General features: G+C 41.3%; 1 protein-coding gene across 1 annotated transcript; it reads right to left on the reverse strand.

Moving 5' to 3' along the window:
- Positions 1–15,252: 15,252 nt before the first annotated feature.
- LOC147603626 (uncharacterized) lies at positions 15,253–18,236 on the reverse strand. Its single transcript, XM_086796491.1, has 3 exons — positions 18,085–18,236; positions 15,494–15,701; positions 15,253–15,396 (listed from the first exon to the last, which is right to left on the reverse strand). Exons 1-3 carry the CDS (start codon positions 18,105–18,107, stop codon positions 15,316–15,318), a joined length of 312 nt encoding a protein of 103 aa, XP_086652617.1. The 5' UTR covers positions 18,108–18,236; the 3' UTR covers positions 15,253–15,315.
- Between the last annotated feature and the right edge of the window lie 7,100 nt (positions 18,237–25,336).

Genomic DNA, 25,336 nt, shown 5'->3' on the forward strand with positions numbered 1-25,336 from the left:
GGTTTGTAAGTTTTAGGGATTTTAAGATTAGAGTTTGTTATTAATACTTTTTTATAAATTTGGTTTGATTTTGTAGGTTTTAAACACATACAAGCCTCACAAGTTAAGAGATCTCTTTCTTGTATGTTTCTTCTCTTATGCTCTTACATGTTATAGGGTTTGTAAGTTTAGGGTTTGTTATTTTTTCCATGCTCTATGGATAGCCTTTAGAGAGCTATGCTTGTCTCAAGCGATGGCCATATGGCTTAGCCTCATGCATGAGACTTATGCATTAGCCATATGCAAAAGCTACCGGCATGCCAGTAACTTCCAATGCATATGTAGGTAGACAACCTAGTTATGCCGCTAGCTTCCAAGGCATGCCGGTAGTATCCTAGGCATGCCGGTAGCTTCCAATGCATGTCAGTAGCTACCTAGACATGTCAGTAGCTTCCAATGAATGCCGATAGCTCCTAATGCATATCGGTAGCTTTGTAGGCATGCCGGTAGCTTCCAATGGGATCCGGTAGCTACCTAGGCATGCCGGTAGCTTCCAATGCATGTCGGTAGCTACCTAGGCATGCCAATAGCTTCCTATGCATGATGCCGATAGCTTCTAATGCATGCCTGTAGCAACCTAGGTATGCCGACAGCTTCCAATGGGAGCTTCTAGCTTCCTAGGCATGCTAGTAGCTACCTAGGCATGCCGGTAACTTCCAATTCATGTCGGTAGCAACCTAGGCATGCCAGTAGCGACCTAGGCATGCCGGTAGCTTCCAATGGGAGCCAGTAGTAGCAACCTATGAAAAGATGCATGGGAGAAGAGAGCTTGAGCTCTTGCAAGCAGACACACACTCACACAAACCCTAGAAGAGGACACATAAGGTGAGAGATTGAAAATTCTTCTTCTTCTTCACACAACAAAAGAAGTCTACAAAGAAGATAAAGTGACTAACACACATAATAGAGAATATACAAGCGGTACATAATGTGAACACGCTAAGTGGAGTGGGTAGGTGTGAACACGCTAAGTGGAGTGGGTAGGTGTGGACTAGTTGGTGTAGTCGAGTTGTAGAATCCTTGGCGAAGATATGTTGGTGCCAGACCACCAAACCTGCCAGTGATGTAAACTTCGAAAACGGTCATGCAGGCACCTCGTGAGTGTCAGCTCATGTTGAGCTTGATATCTCAACACTCCTCCTCAAGCTCAACTCTAGCTCATGAACTCCAAGCATATCTCAAAATCTGTGGAGCTTCTCAGCTCCCAAGGCCTTCATGAAGATGTTAGCAACCTGATCCTGTGTGTTGACGTAGGCCAAGGCGATGTCGCATGCCCAAGACTCTCTCCCTGATAAAGTGGTAATGTACCTCAATGTGTTTCGTATGCACATCGAAAACTGGGTTTCTAGCCAACTGTATACTGCTAAGATTGTCACAATATATGACAACCTTTCTCTCCACACTGCAACCTAAAATCAACAAGTAGCTTGCGTAACTAAGCTACCTCACATGCTGGCACCGTAGCTCTCTGCCTTTGTACTCGACAAGGCAACTGTGGGCTACTCCCCAATGAAAACATAAATCCAATGTAGATCTCCTATCTGAGATGCTACTTGTCTGATTTGTATCTGTGTACCCATATAGCTCCAATGGTACACCTGTTGCATAAAATAATGCATAATCAACAGTGGCCTAAACCAAAGTATGCATTACACACTGTCAAGATGTGGTTTGTGCGGAACCTGCATAAACTGGATCTCTAAGCTAACAATGTAACTCAAATCTAGCCAAGTTGATGGTGACATAAATCAAACTCCCTACAATCTTCATGTACATACATAGTGGGATCCTCCAACACATAACCTACATCCGCACTAATCTTTCCATTTTGATCTAATGGCACCAAGATGGACTTACAATCAGCCATCCCATACTTGGACAACATGTCCAAGTATGCTGTCTGTGTGACAACCAAATACCATCAGGTGTGCGAATGACCTCAATTCCCAAAAAGTAGCGCAAATCTCCTAAATCCTTCATCTCAAACTTTATTTTGAGAAGACTTTTCACATGCTCAAACTCTTCGAAGTTATCACCCCCAACAATAAGATCATCTACATATATGGTGATGATCACAATACCCTCATCACTCTTGTGCACATACAAAGAGTGATTTGCATCTGCCATATGAAAACCAATAGTAACAAGATACTCAATAATATTGTCATGCCATGCTCGTGGAGATTGCTTCAGTCCATACAAAGCCTTACGAAGCTTACATACTCTAGGTGACCTGTATCCTCAAAACTAGGTGGCTGTTCCATATACACTTCTTCTTGCAAGTCACCATGCTCGTGGAGATTGCTTCAATCCATACAAAGCCTTACGAAGCTTACATACATACTCTAGGTGACCTGTACCCTCAAAACCAGGTGGCTGTTCCATATACACTTCTTCTTGCAAGTCACCATGCAAGAACACATTTTTTACATCCATCTGATGTAAAAACCAACCTTTATCAGCCACCGCAAATCACAACTCTCACAGTTGCCATCTTTGCAACCAGGGCAAATGTCTCTCCATAATCAATCCCATGTGTCTGCGCATATCCTTTGGCTACCAATCTAGCCTTGTACCTGCTTATGCTACCATTATTGTTATGCTTCAGCTTATACACCCACTTACATCCAATAGCTTTCTTGCCTTCAAGCAATGGCACTAAATCCCAAGTCTCATTTCCATACAATGCATCCATCTCCTCATCCATAGCTTTCTCCCAATACACATTTCCAATAGTCAACCACTGCATAGGATTTTTGACTCTTCTAGATCTTCATAACTTTGCATTCATGGCTTCCATAGCCTTCTTCACACTAGGTGTCCTCATCCTGGAATCCCAAGCTCCTCATCAAGGCTCATCTCCGAGCCACTAGACTCTCCAACAAGAGAATGCCGTGCAAAAATATCAGGCATACCAAGGGGCTCAACCACTTTCTCTTTGCCTTTATGTGATGCACCAATAACTTTTCCAGGACTGGTATTATGACGCAGCCTACCACTCCATGGTCTATTAACAGAACCGCTAATGAGGACTCTCCTAGTCCACTCAATGACTGTGATTGCTGACTTGCATTTTGTGCAACTACGTTTCCACTTACATCAGCCCCAACATCATCTTTTTCAACAACATACGAGCTACTCATCTCAACAAATATATACAACATACCTACTTACCCTCAATTCACGTGTAGTAGGATTATAGCATCTATATCTCTTTTGCTGAAGGGAATACCCAATAAACACACATTTTTCTACCTTTAGATCCAGCTTAGTATGCAACTCATCTGACACATGCACATATGCAATACATCCAATAACTTTTAAGTGAGACAAATTAGGCTTCTTGCCAGTAAACTTCTCCTCTGGCATTACATCATGTATGGGGAGTCCTGTTCATGATATAAACTGCTGTAGACATAGCCTCAGCCCAATAGCTATGCGGCATATTCTTCTTTGCCCATCAATGCTCTTGCTGTCTCTGCAATGTGCATGTTTTAGCAACTCCATTTTGCTGCAGAGTGTATCTACATGTAAATTGTCTTAGAATGCCATTCTTTCGCAAGAATTCAGGGAGCTCATTGGAGAAGTATTCTCCCCCTCCATCTTACCTTAGGAACTTCACATGCTTTCCTGTCTATTTTTCAGCCATCACTCAGAAATTCTGAAAATGAGTGAACACTTCACTCTTCTCCATGAAATACATCCACACTTTCCTCGTCTCGTCATCACTAAATGTATATGTTACGTAGTACCTGTAGCCACCCATATACATAGTCTTTGCAGGACCCCATACATATAAATGCACAACATCTAGTAAATTCTTGCTCACATTTCTATCATGTAGAAATACATTATTTGTTTGCTTTTCAAATTGACATGCTTCACATACTTTCTATATACCTTCAACTTTAAACTTAGGCAGTCCTGTTATAATTTCTTTAGTCTGCATAGACTTCATTCTTTGCACATTTACATGCCCAATTCTCTTGTGCTAAATATCTATATCTGCAACAACTCCTGAACCATTTGCAAACATTGTAGCACTCACTTTAGGCATATTTACATTTAATGTAAACATTCTGCCCACTTTGTTGCCTTTTGCAAACCAACTTTCACTTATCTTTAAAGTCTTCTACATAACAACCACCATCAAGGTTAAACCAGACCTACAAACCCTGCTCAATCATCTAGCAAATGGAAATAAGATTCCTTGTAATATTCAAGACATGAAGTACATCTGCAAGGTACTTCACCTTACCATCCTGTATAGATAATTGCACATATCCAACATGGGCAATCGGATGAGCAGTGTCATCCCCTATTTTGTGAGATTCCTCCCTCTAGCTTTTGAGGTGTAAAGATGTAAGAACCTCCCCGTCTGTTCTTGTAATCATTCCCCTCTCTAAAATAGAAGAAAGATCTTATTTTACCCTGTTTTGGCCTAGAGAGAGAAAATGTCTAGAGAGATAATCTAAAATTGAGATATCTTCGGATATAAAATCTTTCTAGTGTCTAAAATGGTTTCCCCTGAAACAAAAGTTCAAAATGAACTTTCCAATGTGCATTAGGAATCAATTAAAAATGATATAAGAGACCTTAGCCTAAGGGTCTAGATTTTCAGAAATTTTTGGATTATGGTCCAATTAAGGTTTGTATGGGCCAATAGGATTAATCCAAGTGTTGGGATGAGATAAATCCAAAGAATAAAAGAAAATATCCAAAAATGAGTAAATGCTCACATAAGATGAAGAGTTGATTGAGTACAAGGTTTATTAGTTAAAAACTATGAGATATTACTAAAAAAATGAGATTTTTTGGAGAAATGATGAATTTTTGACACCTTGGTAAGGAGGGGGAGACTCTTGAGGTAGGCACCTAATTCACACATGTGGATGAGTTTCTAATTCAAAAACATTGTGATATTTTTATCTCTCCTCTCTCCTAGATCAAATTGGATAAAAAAGAGAGCCAAATTGGTCCAATTCTTGTCCAAATTCAGCCAAACTGAACCTGAAAAATTCTAGAACCTAGTTGGACTTGGTTAGTGTTGAGATATCGAGCTCGTCTAGTGAGGCGGTGGACACTGATGACCCGCCTGGGGGATAGGCCCCACACTTACACCACTGGCATGGTTATTGAGATCTTGGGTGATATGCGGCCAATGGGATGACAGGCTGTGTGACAGCCATTCTAGAGACTGACATAGTTATAGTGCCAGCTCATTTAGTTGGGTTCACACTATAGAGAACCCTTGTATGTATTTGGTTGAGTACCTTTCATATTGTGTGTACTCTTATCTTGTATATGGTGTGTTGAGTGCTGAGTGAAGAAGAAGAAGATTTTCAGCCTCTCACCTTGTGTGTTCTCTATTAGGGTTTTGTGAGTGTGTGTGTGCTTGCAAGAGCTCTAGCTCTCTTCCCCCCTGCATCTTTTCATGGTATCAAAGCCTGGTTCGTGCTAAGGGCTGAGCTGCAAGCAAGAGAACCACAGGAAGCGGTACGAGGGTAAGAGCTTCAACTACTCTTCCCTATTTGTGTTGGTGACTACACTCTTGTCGGGAGCTCTACGGGAGGCACCGACAAACGATCTCTCATTGAGGAGCTTTCTTCGCGGGAGTAAAGCTATAGGGCAGCTATATTGTCCTATCGGACTTCATTTTTTGGGCCGAAAATACGTTTTGGGCGCGTCTGGACCTCCATTTTTTAGAAAGCAAGCGATTTCAAGCACTGCGGGGTCGATTCTCTGCAGAACTCTGTTTTAAGAACTACAGGAAGACAGATTGGCTGTGCAGACACTCTGGGTGCTGCAAAGAGGTCAACAGTTGCCATTGGGTATATGTATGCATATTGAAGTCACTGGTTGTGACATTTGAGAGTACTATAGTACCACTGTGCAGAAAATTTGAGAGTACTATAGTACCGCTGTGCAGTTTGTGTAGGACAAACCAGAGTGCTATTTCTGGTAAAATTGTGTGTCTGGCAAGATGTCAAATGATGACATAACCTAGATTGTGGCTGAGAAGCTTGATAAGAACAACTTCCATGTTTGGAGGTCCAGGTTGACGAATTTCCTGATGGAAAAGGGCTATTGGGACTACATAGAAGGTGAGCATGAAGAGGCACATGAGATACCGGACATAAATCTGACTGCTGCAGATGTGAAAGAGTTTAAAGACTGGAACCAAGGAGCCAGGAAAGTTATGTATTGACTCTCCATTAGTATACAAGACACCATGATTGGGCACATTCAGGATGCCAAGTCCCCCAAGGAGGCGTGGGACACCTTGGTAAAACTCTATGAAACAAATACCAAGGCACGTAAGATACAGTTGAAGAATGAACTTCATACTATGGAAAAAAAGAGCATGTCTGTGAATGACTATGCATTGAAGATAAAGGGTATTGTGGAATCCCTTGCATCTATTGGTGTGTTAGTAGATGATGATGATAAGGTGGAAGTCTGTCTACGTGGCCTCGGGCCACAATACAAGGCGTTCAAGATGTCTATTCAGACTTGGGAAAACATTCCCAACTTTACAGATTTGGTGTCTATGCTGATTATAGAAGAGAAGAGCTTGGGTGAAGACCAACAGTCTTCACAAAACAAAAACAGTTCAAAGCAACAGGCTTTCTACACAAGTTCAGGTAGAGGACGAGGTAGAGGAGGCCGTGGACGTGGTCAAGGAGGTGACCGAACAGGTAATCAGAATTATGGCCAGCAGCAGCAGCAACAATAGTTCCAAAATACACAACAACAACATCAACAACACACAAGTGGAAGAGGCAAATTCAGAGACAGGGGGAGTTAAAGAGGATGTGGAAATTGGCAAAGGCAATATAATGATGCACGACGTGAATGCTTTTATTGTGGTAAGCTTGGACATGTGCAAGCAGAATGTCATAAGAAGCAAGCTGACATGCAAAATGGGAAAGTGCAGTAGAACAACCATGCATCCTCAAGCAGAAACAATGAGGATAATGAAAGGTTGTTTGTTATGCAGCATGTCGTGAATGCCATGTCTGAAAATGTTGAAGCAGCACAAAAAGATGATGTATGGTATGTGGATTCAGGTGCTTCGAACCACATGACAAGTCATGGGGAGTGGTTCAAGGAGATGATGAAACACCTTGAACGACCAGGTTTTGTGGAAACAGGGGATGACACTGCTCATCCAATTGCCCATGTTGGAGATGTGCCATTGTCTATGCAGGATGGCAAAGTGAAGTACCTTGCAGATGTACTTCACGTTCCGAACATAACAAAGAATCTGGTTTCAGTTGGCCGGATGATTGAGCAGGGTTTGCAAGTTCGGTTTAACCCTGATGGTTGTTATGTTGAAGATTTTAAAAACAAGTACAAGTTGGTTGCAAAAGGAAACAGAGTGGGTAGAATGTTTACGTTGAATGTAGACATGCCTAAAATGAGTGCTACGATGTTTGCAAATGGTTCAGGAATTGTTGCAGACATAGACATTTGGCATAAAAGAATTGAACATGTGAATGTGCAGAGAATGAAGTCTATGCAGACTAAAGGAATTGTGATAGGACTGCTAAAGTTAAAGTAGAAGGTATGCAGAGAATATGTGAAGCATGCCAATTTGGAAAGCAAACAAAGCATGTATTTCCATGTAACAGATATGTGAGTAGAAATGCACTAAATGTTGTGCATTCAGATATATGGGGTCCTATGAAGACCATGTCTATGGGAGGCTGCAGGTATTATGTGACATTCATTGATGACCACACAAGGAAAGTGTGGGTATATTTCATGAAGGAGAAGAGTGAGGTGTTCACTCACTTTCAGAATTTCAGAGTTTTGGTTGAAAAGCAAACGGGAAATATGTAAAGTGCCTAAGGTCAGATGGAGGGGGAGAGTACTTCTCCAATGAGTTCTCTGAATTTTTGAAGAAGTATGGTATTCGGAGACAGTTTACATGCAGATACACTTCGCAGCAAAATGGAGTTGCTGAGCGGAAAAATAGGCACATTGCTGAGATTACGCGAGCATTGATGGAAGAGAAGGATATGCCGCATAGCTATTGGGCTGAGGCTGTTTTTATAGCAGTTTACATCATGAACAGGACTCCAACTACAGCCATACATGAACAGGACTCCAACTGCAGCCATACATGATGTAACTCCAGAGGAGAGGTTTACTGGCAGAAAACCTGATTTGTCTCATCTGAAAGTCTTTGGATGCATTGCATATGTGCATGTGCCAGATGAGCTAAGAACTAAGCTGGATCCAAAAGCTGAAAAATGTGTGTTTATTGGATATTCCCTTGAGCAAAAGGGATACAGGTGTTATAACCCTGCTACACGTGAGTTGAGTGTAAGTAGGGATGTTGTCTTTGATGAGATGAGCAGCTAGTATGCTGCTGGAAAAGAAGCTGTTGGGGCTGATGTGAGTGGAAGTGTGGTTGCACAGAATGCAGGTCAGCAATCACAATCTTTGAGTGGACCAGGAGAGTCCTCATCTAGTGGGTCTATTGATAGACCATGGAGTGGCAGGTTGCATCATAATACCAATCCTGCAAATGTGATTAGTACATCACGTAAAGGAAAAGAGAAAGTGGTTGAGTCCCTTGGTGTGCCTGACATTTCTGCAGGGCATTCTCATGTTGATGGAGAGTCTAGTGGCTCTCAGATATGAGCCTTGATGAGGAGCTTGGGATCCCAGAGCTATGAGAACACCTGGTGTAAAGAAGGCTATGGAAGCCATGAATGAAAAGCTGCAAAGATCTGGGAGAGTGAAAAACCCTATGCAGAGGTTTACCTATGATGGTTATGTGGCACATCACTATGCATATATGGCAAAGGATGTGCAGGTTGTAGAGCCCACATGCATTGAGGAGGCTGTTGGAAATGTGTGTTGGGAGAAAGCTATGGATGAGGAGATGGATGCACTATATGGAAATGAAACTTGGGATTTAGTGCAATTGCCTGAAGGCAAGAAAGCCATTGGATGCAAGTGGGTGTACAAAGTAAAACATAACAGTGATGGAAGTATAAACAAGTATAAGGCTAGATTGGTAGCCAAAGGGTATGCGCAGACATATGGCATTGATTATGAGGAAACTTTCAGCCCAGTTGTTGCCAAGATGACAACAGTGAGAGTTGTGATAGTAGTGGCTACATCAAAGCAATAGTCTTTACATCAGATGGATGTAAAGAATGCATTCTTGCATGGGGATTTGCAAGAAGAGGTGTATATGTTGCAGTCACCTGGTTATGAGGATGTGAGTCATCCCGAGCATGTTTGCAGGTTGAAGAAAGCCTTGTATGGCTTAAAACAAGTACCAAGAGCATGGTCTGACAAGATTTCTGAATATCTTGTCACTATTGTCTTTCATGTAGCCAATACAGATTTCTCGCTGTATGTGAGACATGGTGATAGAGAGGTTGTGCTTGTTGTCATCTATGTAGATGACTTGATCATTACGAGGGACTATGATGCAGAGATCTTTGATGTAAAGATCTTGCTTAGACAGAAGTTTGAGATGAAGGATCTGGGGGAGCTCAGATATTTCTTGGGCATTGAGGTGATTAGAACACCACATGGTATTGGATTACTGCAGAGGCAATATGGCTTGGACATGTTGTCCAAGTATGGTATGACAGGCTGTAAGCCTATTTTTGTGCCATTGGATCAGAATGGCAAGTTGAGTGCAGATTCAAGAGAGATCTTGGAGGATCCTACTATGTATAAGCGCATAGTAGGAAGCTTGATCTACATGATGATCACCAGAGCAAATTAGAGCTATGCTATTGAGTTGGTGTTTATGCAAGTTCCACGGAAACCGCATTTGGAAGCATTGAGACGCATACTGAGGTATGTGAGGTCTACTTTGCATTGTGGACTATTTTATGAGACTGGGACAGAGATATGTGTACATGGGTACACAGATGTTGATTGGGTTGGTAGTATCTCAGATAGAAGATCTACTAGTGGCTTCATGTTTTCTTTGGGGAGTGCTGCTGTGACTTGGAGCAGCAAGAAGCAGCCTACGGTTGCTCTATCCAGTACAGAGGCCGAGTACAGAGGAGCTGCTATGGCAGCATGTGAGGTAGCTTGGTTGAGAAAGTTACTTGCAGATTTGGGTCTCTCAGTGGATAGACAAGTTATCATTTTCTATGACAACATTAGCAGTATACAGTTGGCCAGGAACCCAGTTTTTCATGCTCGCACGAAGCATATAGAGGTCCACTACCATTTTGTCAGAGAGAAGGTCTTGGCAGGAGACCTTGACCTTGTTTATGTCAGCACACAGGATTAAGTAGCTGACATCTTCACGAAAGCATTGGGTACAGAGAAGCTCCGCAGATTCAGAGCTTCACTTGGTGTACATGAGATGGTGTTGAGCTCGAGGGGGAGTGTTGAGATATCGAGCTCGTCTAGTGAGGCGGTGGACACTGATGACCCGCTTGGGGGATAGGCCCCACACTTACACCACTGGCATGGTTGTTGAGATCTTGGGTGATATGCGGCCAGTGGGATGACAGGCTGTGTGACAGCCATTCTAGAGACTGGCATAGTTATAGCGCCAGCTCATTTAGTTGGGTTCACACTATAGAGAACCCTTGTATGTATTTGGTTGAGTACCTTTCATATTGTGTGTACTCTTATCTTGTATATGGTGTGTTGAGTGTTGAGTGAAGAAGAAGAAGATTTTTAGCCTCTCACCTTGTGTGTTCTCTATTAGGGTTTTGTGAGTGTGTGTGTGCTTGCAAGAGCTCTAGCTCTCTTCCCCCTGCATCTTTTCAGTTAGTGGTCTCCCTCACCTATAAATAGATCCTTAGTCTTTTGTAAAAAAATCTGTGAACTATACCATGCCAGTATTACATTAAAATACTCATCTATCCTCTACTAGACTCATTGCTATTGATGCCTTTGAAAGCATTTGAGCTCATTTGAAATTTGAAGTGGAAGGCACCAGATCTGGACTCCCCGCATACTCTGTTTTTTGCACACAAAACAGAGCATTAATTTGTTAATCAGTGAGCTAATCATTGTACTTTGGTGCAATTGAGGGTTCAAATTAACCATTAGGTATCTGATACAGATCCCTATAGCTTCAGATTGCAAATCGAAGTTGGTTTGATACTCCAACCAACCCGTACAAGTTGGTTACCCTTGACTTAATGTAATTTCTGGTGATTTTATGCTGATAAATTTGTTGTAATCATCTATTAAACACCAGATTGAGTTGTAAAAGGGTAGACACTACCCTTGAATCTTGAAATTGGATCAAGAGGTAAGACCCCCTTCACATCACCATGAGTTCAGCACAGGAAATAGCCAAATTTAATGGGGAACAGTTTTATACATGGCAGACAAAAACCATGTATTTGCTGATAAGGAAAAATCTGTGGGGATTAGTTGAAGGGAGAGATGAATGCCCAGAGAGAGGGAAAAATGAGTGGAAGAGCAGGAATGAAAAAGCATTGGGACTTATTGCACTCAATTTAAATGATGAAATCATTCATCACATCACAGGGATACAATGGGCAAAAGATGCATGGGATGAACTCAATAAATTATTTGGTACACAAGCAAAAAATTCAAAGATAAATCTGTTAATGCAATTCTACAAATTGGACATGAAGAAAAGTGAACCTTTAATCACACACTTGAACAAATATAAAAGCATTAAGCAACAGCAGCTATTGGCAAAAAGGTAGAAGATGATGAAGCATTAGCTGTACTTCTGAAGAGTGTGGACAAAGGAGATTATGAAAACATTGTAGCAACACTAAAGAATGTACCTGAATTGAAGATACACGAGATAGAAGCAGCTTTACTAGATCAAGAGAGCAAAGACAAAGAGAAGAAAACAGCAGGAGAAGAAAAAGCATTCTTCACCCGAGGAGGATTCTCTCGAGGATGAGGACGAGGAAGAGGCAGAGTAGGAGGGAGGACCTTCACTTGCCACAAATGTGGAAAGCCAGGACACATGACGAGAGACTGCTACAGCAAACCCAGTGAAGAAGGAACGACATCGGCAAACTTCATGGAGGCTCCAAAGGAAGTGGAGTCGGATCATCTTTTCTGAGAGAGAGAGAGAGAGAGAGAGAGAGACCCCACAACCCAATGTAACCTGCCCCAATAAAGTAAAACCACCTCTGAGCCACCGTCGATGATGTAGGCCACATGGCAGATGTATGTGTGAGCACTTTAGTCAAGGTCGCAGGCACTTATAGTAGCCTTGGACACATAGAGAGAGAGAGTGTCAAGGACTATGGAGTTTAGGGACTTGAGGCACTGGTCGCGGACTATCAAGTAAGAGGGAAACTTGGTATAGGGTCCAGGTGTGCTAGGATTATTCACTTGAGGGGAGGTGTTGAAATATACAAGTGAATAGGGTGTGTGTGGGAACAAGCTCTTGGATAGAGGTTGTAAAAGAGGAGATGTAATTGTGAAAGAACCTGTGAAAAGGTGAGAAGAATCTACTGGGAGAGAATAAAGGGTAGCATGAGAGAATTTAGGAGTGTGGAGTTATTCTGGGAGATATTCAGGGAAAAGAGAAGAGGTGGAGAGAATTAGGCAAGAGGTGGAGATATTCTGGGAGTGAATCATGGAGAAATCAATGGGATTTGATGCTTGATGTAAACTCTATAAATTGAGGCTTAGCCCTAATGAGAATTTGCTGGTTTTTGAGTATCCATGCCTACATTAATCTATTTGCTAATTATTTACTAATTACATCTTAATCATTTGCTAATCACTTTGTTAATGATGTTGATTCTCGTGTTTGATCCACCATAGCTCATCATTATGCTCAAATTTCAACACAACTAACCACTGCACTCCCAAATGTAAAGGCATAACTGCTAGTATATCTCATGTCCATAAGAGCTACCTACCCAATATGCATCTATGTAGCCATATACATCTAAGCCTTTACTATGCTCATAAAGAAGACCATAATGTTTAGTGGTCTTTACATAACGCATGATCCGTCTCACTACGTCCAAATGAGGCTTCCTAGGGCTTTGCATAAACTAACTCACTAGTCCCACAGCATAACTCAAGTCTGGCCCGTGTAATAGTCATGTAAATGAGGCTGCCAACCATCTTCTTGTACATAGATGGATCTTCTAACTCTTCACCAAAATCAGCCTCAACTTCACATTTTTTTCTCCAAGGATCTACTCATGGGTTTACACCCAATCATCCCATATCTAGCCAACATAATGCATATTGACGCTGGACTTAGCCATATTCCTGCATGATCTTTGACCACTTCAATGCCAAGAAAATACCACAAATCACCCAAGACTTGCATATCAAACTTCCCACTTAATGCCTTCTTAACATGCATAATATCTATAGCATAGTCACCTATCAGAATCAAGTCATCCACAAAGATGACAACCACAACAATCCCATGATCTATCTTCTTCACATATAGTGAAGAATCTGCCATAGAAACCTTAAAACCAATAGAGATAAGATATCGGCTTATCTTATCACTCCAAGCACGAGGTGCTTGTTTCAGCCCATAAAGTGCTTTCTTCAACCTGCATACATGAGTGGGGTACCTTGGGTGTACATAACCCAAGGTGCTCCATACATGAGTGGGCGTACCTTGTGTGCTTTCTTCAACTTGCATACATGAAAGGGGTACCTTGGGTGTCCATAACCCTCTGGCTACTCCATAAAAACTTTCTCTTTCAAATCACCATTTATAAATGCATTCTTGACATCCATTTGATGCATTTCCCAACCACTTTCCATAGCCATGGGCAATAACTGACCTCACAGTTTCCATGTTTTGCTATAGGACTGAAAGTGTCATCATAATCCAAGCCTTGGGTATCTGCATAGCCCTTAGCAATTAGCCATGCTTTATGATGCTCAATCAAGCAATCTGACTTGCATTTCGCCTTATAAACCCATTTACAACCAATGACATTCTTGCGTTATGGTAAGGCAACCAAATCCCAAGTATCATTATATGAACCATTACGATAATGATGTTAAGTCAACCATTCTCTTATACCGCAATCACAAGGAAAATCAAACATCTAGGTTTAGGAAAAAAATATTCCATGACAAGAGCCATTTTTTAATCAAACATAAATAAAGCATGTCACTAGACAATATACATAGTACTGCAAAATGAAAATAAAGTGTCTCACTAGTCATCAAAGGGATTAGAAGTGGGATCTATTTAATAATCATCCTCCCCAACCTCTTTGACATCCCTACGAGTTCTCATGCCAAACGGATGTCTGCAATAGAGGTAACACATGTGGATTCACTATAAGTGCATCCATAATATGAGTACCATCACCGCCATCGTGAATATCAAGAGTGGAATCTCCAAGTGGCGGAGATAGTGTCCGCTCCACATCCACCACTATCAGCAGTAAGAACAAAAAAGAAAAGTTAAACACCATATAATCATACTTCATTGGGTATATTAAACTCCATGTAGCATGTTGCAAACACTGAGCAAAAACCAACCTTCTTTTTTGTAGTCCTTCTTATCCTTGTTCTGTGATCTTAACCTTCCAGGAGTATCTTTTACCCTTAGGTGGATCATCAGTCTTCTTGGTGGTATAATACCATTTATAGAGATCAAGCTCTCGTGTTAACACATTTCCACCAAAAAAATCCAACCACCAAGAGAAATTGGCCAACTCCCATTGGGAGAGGCCATGCATGGAGACTAGATACATGGATGTTGCAGGGGTTGCAATCTAGGTCCACCCTTGCAATGTTGAGGAAGGTCATCAATCTTTCCTTCACTCTTCAAGTACGTGAGATATCTAGGTCATTCCAACTGAAAGAAACTATTAAATTTATGCATGGCACAATGATAATGAAACTTAAATGGAGATTAGCAAAAAGAATGAATGAAGTGCTTACCTAAAGACAACCCTATGTGCTACGTGATCGAGCTATGTCTTCTCAAATACAAAGCTCACCCTCTATAAGGAATATCTACTGAAGGCATGTAATACATATTCCTCGTGATAGCACTAGCCTCCAATAAAGAGAGATACTAAGTGCAATGCACTTAATTTTCTCTAGATTGATGACCTTATCTGCATTCTCAAAATTCAAGGAAAATAATTTCGATTTCCAGACATCTCCAAGCTATGGGTCAAGGCAATTTAAGACTTACACAACATTAACTCAAGAGTAAAAAGACTCAAACTTCTCACTCTCAACACCACTTTTATGAATGTCAAAAATAGAGTGTAGATACTATACCCTGCCTCATCTAATTAGATATTTTTCGCTGCACTGCATCAATCTCCTTCTTCTCTACACAGCTTCTTTCTCCTCCACGGGAATTGTAGCCTTTATCCTCTTCAATGCTTTCTTGATGTATGCATTAAACTCAACCTGCAACACATTGACAAAGCAAATAGAATGTACCTCCAAAAAATAGGAGTCAATACCCGAGAAAAACAAGATGCAAGAAAAGGGACGTTTCTCTCACCTGAAATACAAGTCTTGCTAAATACCCTCTACTTAAAGGGTACCAGCCAATAGTTCCTTTCACCTCCCTGTTTTTGGCATTGTTTATGACGTGACACTCTTGGGGAGTCAGAGAGCTCATGAAAACTTGAGCGTCGCACTCACAAATGTTATTAGCATTCATGAGTGCATCCCTCAATCTTGGTTTGATAACCGCATGCTCATTCAATCTACAAACATAAATTTTCAAAATTAAATGAATCAATAAGATAAAAGTAGACACAAACAAGAAAGGAAAAAGCAAAAAAGGCTTATGAGTTCATCCTCTGTAGCTTTGCAAAGCATCGCAATTTCACTTATCTTCCGTGGGTCTATCAAAGTGTACATGACCCAAATATGCCATGCTCAAGTCTCTCTATACGACTCCGCAATCACGGATATCCAAGCCATGGTTCTATGGTTGCCCTCCCACACATAGAACATCTTCCTAGAAAGGTATTGGAACTCTAGATTAACTTTTAACTCCTTCTCAAATAGTTCATCCACCTCCCTCCACATGGGTGACCAAGACTCCCTCGGTGGTGCTGGCATAACCTAGGTCTCCTCCTCCCCACTGCTTGTGCAGATAGAAATTATAAATGCACCCTTTTCTAGGAGGTATCCCTCACATACTGGAATGCACTCTTAAGTGCAGCAACATCACTTCTCAATCACCTTACTCTTAAGTGCAGCAACATCACTTCTCAATCACCTTACTCTAGCATAAGTAATGAGTCTACATAAGGGGGATTATAGGGCACTCATCTGAACTTTATAGCCTACATCTAAAAATGATCACCCCATCCCACAAGATCCAAGCTAATGTCCTCAATGAAAGAGCCTGTCGCATCTCCCCCTCTGTGTAAATCATGGACATCTGTAAATGTGTCCTCTATGCCTTTAGGAGCCTCATCTCGGATCTATCCCCACCATGATCACCCTCCTCAATGTCTCCACGAATTGGAGGCTTTCTCTTTCTCCCAATCTTCTTTGGAGGTGTTGAGGATTTGTCTTTGCCCCTCCCTCTAGTCTTTAAAGGAAGATTTGTACTTTCCCCCATATCCATCTGTAGAAAAGAATTACATATAAAAAAAAGCCTTCATTTTTTTCCCTTCAAAGGGCCCGAACAATGCCTCAATTATTCCCTAATATTTTTCATCAATCCTATGTTAAGCCTCTTTGAATGGCCCTAAAAAATGAGCAAAGGGGGCTCCCGAGAGGCCGCGGCCTCCTAGGAGCCCCCTTTGCTCATTTTTTAGGGCCCTTCAAAGAGGCTAAACATTGCATCATTGATGATTAAGTTAAGCCCCATGAAGGTGAAAACAATGGGTAGAGGGGGCTCCCGAAGAGGCTGCGATATCGTGGCCTCCCAGGAGCCCCCTCTGCCCATTTTTTTCACCTTCAAGAGGGGCTCAGAAAAGCCAAGGTTGCCATATGCTTTCATATTTATGCCCTTGTGGGAGATTGCACATCTAAAATATAATTAGGACTATTAAGCCTCTTTGAAGGGTACTTAAAAATGACCAAAGGGGGCTCTATATCGCGGCCTCCTGGGAGCCCCCTTTGCCCATTTTTTTCACCTTCAAGAGGGGCTCAGAAAAGCCAAGTTTGCCATATGCTTTCACCTTTATGCCCTTGTGGGAGATTGCACATATAAAATATAATTAAGAGTGTCAAGCCTCTTTGAAGGGCCCTAAAAAATGAGCTAAGGGGGCTCCCGGGAGGCCGCGATATCGCGGCCTCCCGGGAGCCCCCTTTGCTCATTTTTTAGGGCCCTTCAAAGGGGCTCAATGACAATATTGAAGTGAAGCGCACCCAAACAATGGGGATTGTTGCTGTGGCCAACTAGTGTTCCTCACATATGTATAAGCAAAAGAAATCATTCAATCATTCCATCATTTCAGTCCATCATTCATTCATTTCATAGCATCTGATGCTTAAGTTAAGGGAGATGAAGGTGAAAAAAATGGGCAGAGGGGGCTCCCGGGAGGCCGCAATATCGCACCCTCCCGAGAGCCCCCTGTGTCCATTTTGTTTCACCTTCAAGGGGCTGAGAAAAGCCTGAAATATTGAAAGAACATGGTCATCAAAACCTTGCAACAAGAACATTTTTAACCTTGCCCTATTTTGTTGGTCTTCTTGAAAGTCCCCCTCTGCTTGTCATAGCCCCCTCCTAGGAGGCTGCGATATCGCGGCCTGTTCTCACACACACAGCCATCATCCTTGATGTATAAAGTTCATCACACAATCACATCTTAAGGTGCTTAACCTTGCCCTTTCATGGGCCAAAAAAATGGGCAGAGAGGGCTCCCTGAAGGCCGCAATATCGCGGCCTCTGGGGGGAGCCCTCTCCGCCCATTTTTTTGGCCCATTGCAATGCAAAAAAGAGGTTAGAGAAGACTAACCTAGAGGACGCCGTGCAACCCACCCGCTCTTTTGGATGTCGTGCGACCCACCCGTGGTGCTGCTGGAGGATATCATGTGGTATTGCATATCATGGCCACCTGGGAGCCCTCATCTCCGCCCTTTTTTTTGGCCCATTGCAATGCAGAAAAGAGGTTAGAGAATACTAACCTGGAGGATGTCGTGTGACCCATTCGCTCTACTGGGGAGGATGTCGTGCGACCCACCCGCTCGCACTGCTAGAGGATATCATGCGGTGCTGCTGGAGGATATTGTGCGACCTGCGACTCGCTCTGCTGGAGGAGTAAACAAAATGATGGGGGGCTAAAGACTAAGGGGAGAGAGTAAGAGGAGAGAGTGCTACATGTGAATTTAAGCTCAAAGACATTGGTGCACAAATAAAGTTTTGGCAGCTCATTAATGCTCAAATATTAAAAAATGGATTCCCTTTTCCAGAATTTAGAGGCTTTATGATGGCAGATGGAGCAGGTGCAAATTAGCTTGCAATTAGAATAGTGTATAATGGTGGACCTGATAATGTGATGGAGGGTAAAGAGAGAACATGTGGTTTTCATTGGGAAATGAGCATGATAGAGCATACAAGGAAATGCATTAGGCCTCCTTTTCAAGAAGAGCATAAGCAGCTGTGTAGAAACTGGAAGAGAGCGACATAATGCTAGTGCAGAGATTTGTAAAGATGCTTTAAAGAAGTGGTGGACACCTATGCATGTAAAAGATGGTGAGTTGTCTGCCCTTGAGACATGGTTGGCAAGGTGGGATATACGGGTTTCCCAATGCAGGGGATCATTCATGCAACAACATAAGGACACAAGATTCTTTCCTTTTGTGAATTTATCAAAAACAAAGCATTCAAGTATGAGGGATGCTCATGGATATGCTAAACACATAAGCTTATATGAGGCCACTGCTTCAGACCTTGCAATGTCTGTGCTTCAAAGTGCACACTACAATTCCTACATGTCTGGCAAACATTTGGGAACAGGACCTACTTTGGACAAAATGAGGGAGAGGATTATGATACGAGATTCAAGCAATGTGTCGACAAAGAGACTAGTTGATGTTGCCCACATTGTTATTGTTATAGAAGATGCTAGGCTTCAGACACGTGAAGTGCAAAGGCCATCAATGGAGCAAACCCAAATTAGAAGGCAAAGAGGCTCTGCCACTCCTGCTACAGTGATGGAGCATGACAGTCATAGGCCGGAGTATATTTATGTTACAGGTAGGTGACCAGTTGGTGGGAGAAGACCTACCTCTTCAAATGTACATGAAGAGGAGATTCTATGCAAGGAGAGTGTTGTTCATGACACTAATTGGGCCATCAGAAGAACAGAGCCACATTTTCAAATATGGAATATGGTTATGTCTCAATTTTGTGTTGTCACACTTGAAGGATGTGAACAAAAAATGAGTGCTTCCTATTTAACTTGCATAACTTTGCCTAGCGACTTGGAAGAGCCTTTTCCAAATTCATCATTCTTAAAATTCATGCATTAAGCATCTTTATATTTTGAAGGAACGTGCAATCCGGCACGTTGAATGAAGAACAATATGATTATGTGTATGAGAAGTCACCTCACTAGAGTAATGTTTAACAAAGAGGTTATCAAAGTTGGGTTTAAAATAAGAGCGGATAAAACAATTTCACCTTGTTAATGTTGATGGTTGTGTAAAATCATAAGAAGTATACTCTCTTATGTCAATTTTTAATCCTCATTTTTTCTAGCCATTACTTTGTGAAATGCAACAAAAGGCTGTAAAAGGACTTCCTAGTCTCAAGTTTCTCTTATCTTCTTCTTTGTGTCACTGTCTCATGAATATTCCTCTCTTAGTTTTGTCTCATGAATATTCCTCTCTTAGTTTTGTCTCTTTTTGTGTGATGGAGGAACAAGGGAAACATGCATATGAATATGAAACAAATGTGACAATAGAAACATACATATAAAGAAAAAGGGATTACTTAAGACGAACAAAGTTGAAGTGTGTTGCCAATCGGGCCATCATAGTTCACCTTCTTCTGTTGTTGGATGCCTCTAACTTGAAATCTGCATTTTTTGCGAACATATTCAACTCTATAAGAGGAGTTATTGTCAAGTTGAAGCACACCAACACGCACTCTTAGGCCACCACTTGCTCTTTGGGCCATTGCCACCCTTATTTTGAACTTGTCATCGAATTCATTACACACCACCCTCACTCTAAATTCCCTTTGTTTTCTCTCATGGCTTACCCCAACTCTTAATTGGGCTACCCCTTCTTCACACATTAATCCCACCCTCACAATAACCCTTCTTGGCCTCCTCATTATCAACACCCTCAACCTCAGCTTCCTTTGTAGGTGCTCATCATCTTTCCTTTGTAGTAGGTGCTCATCATCTTTCCTTTCTAGATGCCCATCATACTGTCCTCTTGCTGCCATTAACACAAAGTAGAGGTATGTTTATTATTCTTTCATAGCAAGGATTAGAAGTCATGTTAAGAATAAATAGTAATGATTGATTATTGTGCTTGTTATTTTTGAAGTGCTTAATTAATTATTGTGCTTGTTATTTTTGAAGTGCTTAATTAATTATTGTGCATTGTTATTTTTGAAGTGCTTAATTCTAGAGAGACTAAAAACGCTCACCATTGGCACTAATCTAGACCCTAATCTTATGTTAAATCTTTGTATATCAGCACATTGTTGTCAGAAAAACCGACCCTAATCTAGGTAGAGCTCTTGTTGTTGCAAGGATTCTGATACATGAACGGTTGAGTATTTCTACACCAACACACGGGTTTACAACCTACATTTTACTGCGAATCTCATTACAACCAAAAACATGATTATCTACTAGTTTGATTACAACCAAAACATGATTATCTACTAGGTTTGATCAGAATTTAATACCGTGATTCTGTGGAGCCAAGAGCTGCATTCTTCAGGTCATGGAGTTGAGCAGGATAATGATTGGCGCATGTCAGGGGCCGGCAATTAAGGAGATGAGAAGCTTAACGAAGACGGGTAATTAGTGACTGAACAGAAAAAATTCAAAAGCAGAGATGCGGGTGCCAGTGATATGAAGGAACGAGAGGCCGCGAGGAGTAGATCTCACGGCTGAGGCTGGCCACACGTGCAGCAATGGGGTGGCGCGTGCAGAGACGTGTGAGAGAGAGAGAGAGAGAGAGGAACGCAGGAGAGGGAAGCCGGCTGACGTGCTCGCGCGGCCTACTCTCGACACTCGGCCGGCAGTTGGCTTCTTCGCCTTTCGCATGAAATAGCGCCTACGTGCGCTTATTCTTCAAGGCTCCTTGTCGACTACAAACCACCCCATGGGAGGGGATGGTGCACACACTAGAGACACTCCTCATCCATTTTTAACATATGGGCTTCTTATTCCTTCTACGTCATGTGCACAGAGTGTATCTACCGTGTTGCAGTACGCACACAAGACTAGCTTCGAGGCTTCGGGTAGCTTGGAGCTAGTAGGCAAGCTGATTGACGAGCTGGATGATTAGGGATGGACTCACGGGCAGCACGGGCGCTTATGTGTGAACGCCCGATGACCGACCAAGAGCCTATAAAAGGGTGGCCAAGGTAAGTCAGTTAGTTAGAGTCTCGCGAATCTATGCGAGAGCTCTGCGCGGTCAGGAGCCTGAATCTAGTACAGACGTGCACCTGCTTCATGCAGGCGAGGTCGACAACAACAGTCTCGAGGCCCGCGAGGGTAGCTCCATTCCTGTGTCTACCCAACCTTAGAAATCCTACAAGTTTGAAGGCACCCCAAACAATTGGTCTATATTCTCTCCAAGGTGTACCTGTCGCACATTTCGTTATTGCATAGTGCAAGTGTTGCTTATTGCATAATGCCTTTCACTTGCACGTATAATGCCTTCCATTACATTCCTCTTCACCTATCTCACACATATGAACGCTAGTTTGTCACTTAATCAATAAATTTAGTAAATCATAACAAATGCATTAACTGAAACATACTATAAAACCGTCTTTTTGTAACAGATATCACCACAAGAGAGAAGAATGCAAGGGACAGGGTGAGCAAACACACACACATAAGAGTAGACAAGCACACAAGAGACATGGATGGTTGAATTCTATTCTCTTCTCTTCTCTACTACCATAACATAAGATAAGAGTACATAATATCAAAGAAAGTACTCTCCTGCTATGATATACAAAGGTCCATCCCGTTTCATAGTGTAAACTTGACTACATGAGCTAGTGCTATAACTATGCCATAACTCTAGTAAACCAAAATGGCTATCACATAACTCTAGTAAACCAAAATGGCTACATAGTTGGTGCTATAACTATGCCCTAACTCTAGTAAACCAAAATGACTATCACATAGCCTATAAACCATTGGTGGGATATCACCCATCCTAACCATGCAAGTGGCATAAATGTGGAGCTATCATCCTGGCGAACCTTAATTAGACTCAACTTACGCCTCTACTTCAACCCTAATTGAGGCATGAACTAAGTAGGAATTGGGCTCATAATTTCTCGTAAATTGAACCTAAGATCCACTATTGATTCATTATCATCCAATTTATATGCCAATTGATGGTTTTATGATCTTAATTGAATAATAATTAGACATAAGGCCACAAGCAAAACCATTATTAATCAACTTATGCAAAAAATTAGAGCTCAAATTGGTTGGAAATTGGTGATTGTTTGATCTTTAATTTTTTTACAAATTTGATACTAAATTAGCCTTTAATCTAATGTTAATTAAGAACACCATATTAGTGAATTTGGGAATTTCCCAATTCCCATTTTTGAATACTTAAAAAAGGGGGACATGGATAACATGTTTGTAAGTTTCTCAAAACCCTATCATCTGACCTATCGTTGGAAAGCGCTTGAAAAATGGAATCTAAAGAGCTATAATGCGCTCATTTTGGATTAGTGGTGTTCAAGTTATGGTTAATCCAAACTTTTGACCACGTGTCCCAAACTTGTGGGAAATTCCCATATTCCCCAATATGGTGTTTAAGGGCTTATTTAGATTAATGATGCCTCTAGATTGAGTCATTCAATGTATTAATAAGGGTTAAAGTTTGGTGCATAATTAAATCATTGTGGGCTCCATTAACTAAATTGGATTAATAACTTAATCAAGACTTGATGGAGTACTTAATTAGGTCCCCAATGAAGAAATTGCTAATCCCTAGTCCCAATTAAAAGACTAACTAAGGTTCAATTGAGTATCAAAAGACTTACTTGGACCTAATTGTATCATAAACATGCTTTAATCTAGCTTTAAATGAATGGTGAAATGTCCAGCTTTAACTGATGGTGGCTAGAGATGTGACATCGTGCTACATGCACCACGATCACCCGTGCTTGTGTGTCAATTTTGCTCGCGTTACTAAACTATGATACACCCCATTGCTTGTGCCACATCTATGTTACCCACCCTCCCCTTCCATCTTGAACTATACTTTATGAATTTTTGACTATGTATTAGTCTTGTGGTATGGGACACAAAGATTAATCTTGTGTGAAGGATTCTAATGTATACTTATCTCTAGATTTATGTGGAATAGTTTCTAGTGGTATGGGACATAGAATTAATTACACATAGAAGTCCTTGATACAATGTCTCTTTGTCATAATTAAAGAACATACTAGAATTCGTATATGGCAAGACAATGATCTCCTTTGCTCGCAATAAGCAAATACACAACTGAGGTCAGTTGCTTATCCAAGCAGGAGGGATGCTACATAATGTCCGCCTTTTAGTTGAAGGGGGATGCCCGGATGCTAGTGTGCCATCCTAGTGAATTGGTATCATGGGTGATCCCACATTAAATACTAGTTACCTAGGGTTATTGGTATAGCCTGAGATTATTCTCGATGGGTGTATGTTGTTGAGGCATAACAAGTAGCAATACACGTCTTGCTAGATGATGTGTATAATGACACTCTCATCGTAGTGAAATAAGTGGTGAGTGTATGTTGTGCTTGTGCCTATCAACATTTCATATCGGGATTACTTGTAGAGAAGATAATTAATCAGAAAAACTAATGTGTTTGTGTTTGTGAGATAGGTGATAAGCAGTGCATGTGTCGCACATGGAGGATCTTGTCTATATCATATCATCTCGGATTATTATTATTTCATATTATTATTTGTGATTTGATGATGAGTGTGAGGGTCACCGATTTCGGTGCCACATGAGTTTTATTGCTACAGTCCATGTTCACCCAAGCCTCTGAGAGCCATGCCTTTGCGTCTTTGAGCCATGCTTGGTCCCTAAACCTCGGAGTCTATTTATGGTATTCCATGTCCATAAGAATCTCTGAGCCATGCCTGATTAGCCTCTAAGCCATGTTTAGAACTTTGAGTTTACCTCGCAAGTTATGTTAGCATTAGCGAGCGAAGAACACGATGTTGTTGTTACAGAATTTGTGTTATTCGATTTCTTCTACACAACTGAGGATAGTTGTTCTGCAAACAGGAGGATTGTTATAGGTATATATTTTATTATATTTTTAATGCACAATAATTGTAGAAGAATATGCTTGATTAACTATGTGCAGAAACTAGCTTAATAAATGGAATGTGCAAATGTGCACAAGGTTATTTTATGTGCGAATGTGCACAAGGTTGTTTTATGTACAAGTATGCACAAGGTTATTTTATGAGTTATTTTTGTTGGACACATGCCAAAAGTTTGTAACAAATTATTTATGCATGCTTGTGTGTGGCATTGATTATTAGCATACATGTTAGAAGAGTTTTAGTTATTTTACACTTAGTGTGTGAACAAGCTCTAGTGCTTGAGCTATTTTTGTAACAGTGGAAAATCAAGCCCAATTTTGTATGCATAACTATTAATATCTCCTTGGGCTGTATTATCTGAAATACAATCCTCATAAATACTCATGTCATGGAAGTGGGGCTACATGCATGAGGGAGGAGATTACACCCAATAGTGTCTTGATGGTGATGTCTACTCCATCTCTTGTTTTTATTTTATGCTATACTTCAATTTTGTTAATTTAATTCAAGTCTATGTTTTATTCCTTGATGAATTTGTGAGTTTGATTAATTCTTCAAGAAGTACATGAGGTCCCTATTATGGGCTACCACACTTCCAAGAGGGAACTCGATGCATTCACCTAAAGGAAGAGTAATAGAATACAGCTGTCGTAGGGCACTTACCAATGCTTCGAACTTGAGTCCCTTGAGGCCTCCAAGCTCACTTGTTAAGCTCCAAACCTCCAAGCTCCACATCCACACTGTCATCGCATAGAGTCGCTCACACCGTCGCATATAAGGCAATCACTCTCTCTCTCTCCCACACAAGCATGAATCATACAAGCATAGAAGAGGCACAAATGCTAGAATGCTCTCTCTCAATCTCTCTCATCAAGACACAAAGAAGA

Source organism: Cibotium barometz, chromosome 63 (genome assembly GCF_041138505.1).
Source record: "Cibotium barometz isolate CiBa-2024 chromosome 63, ASM4113850v1, whole genome shotgun sequence".
Taxonomy (NCBI): Eukaryota; Viridiplantae; Streptophyta; class Polypodiopsida; order Cyatheales; family Cibotiaceae; genus Cibotium; species Cibotium barometz.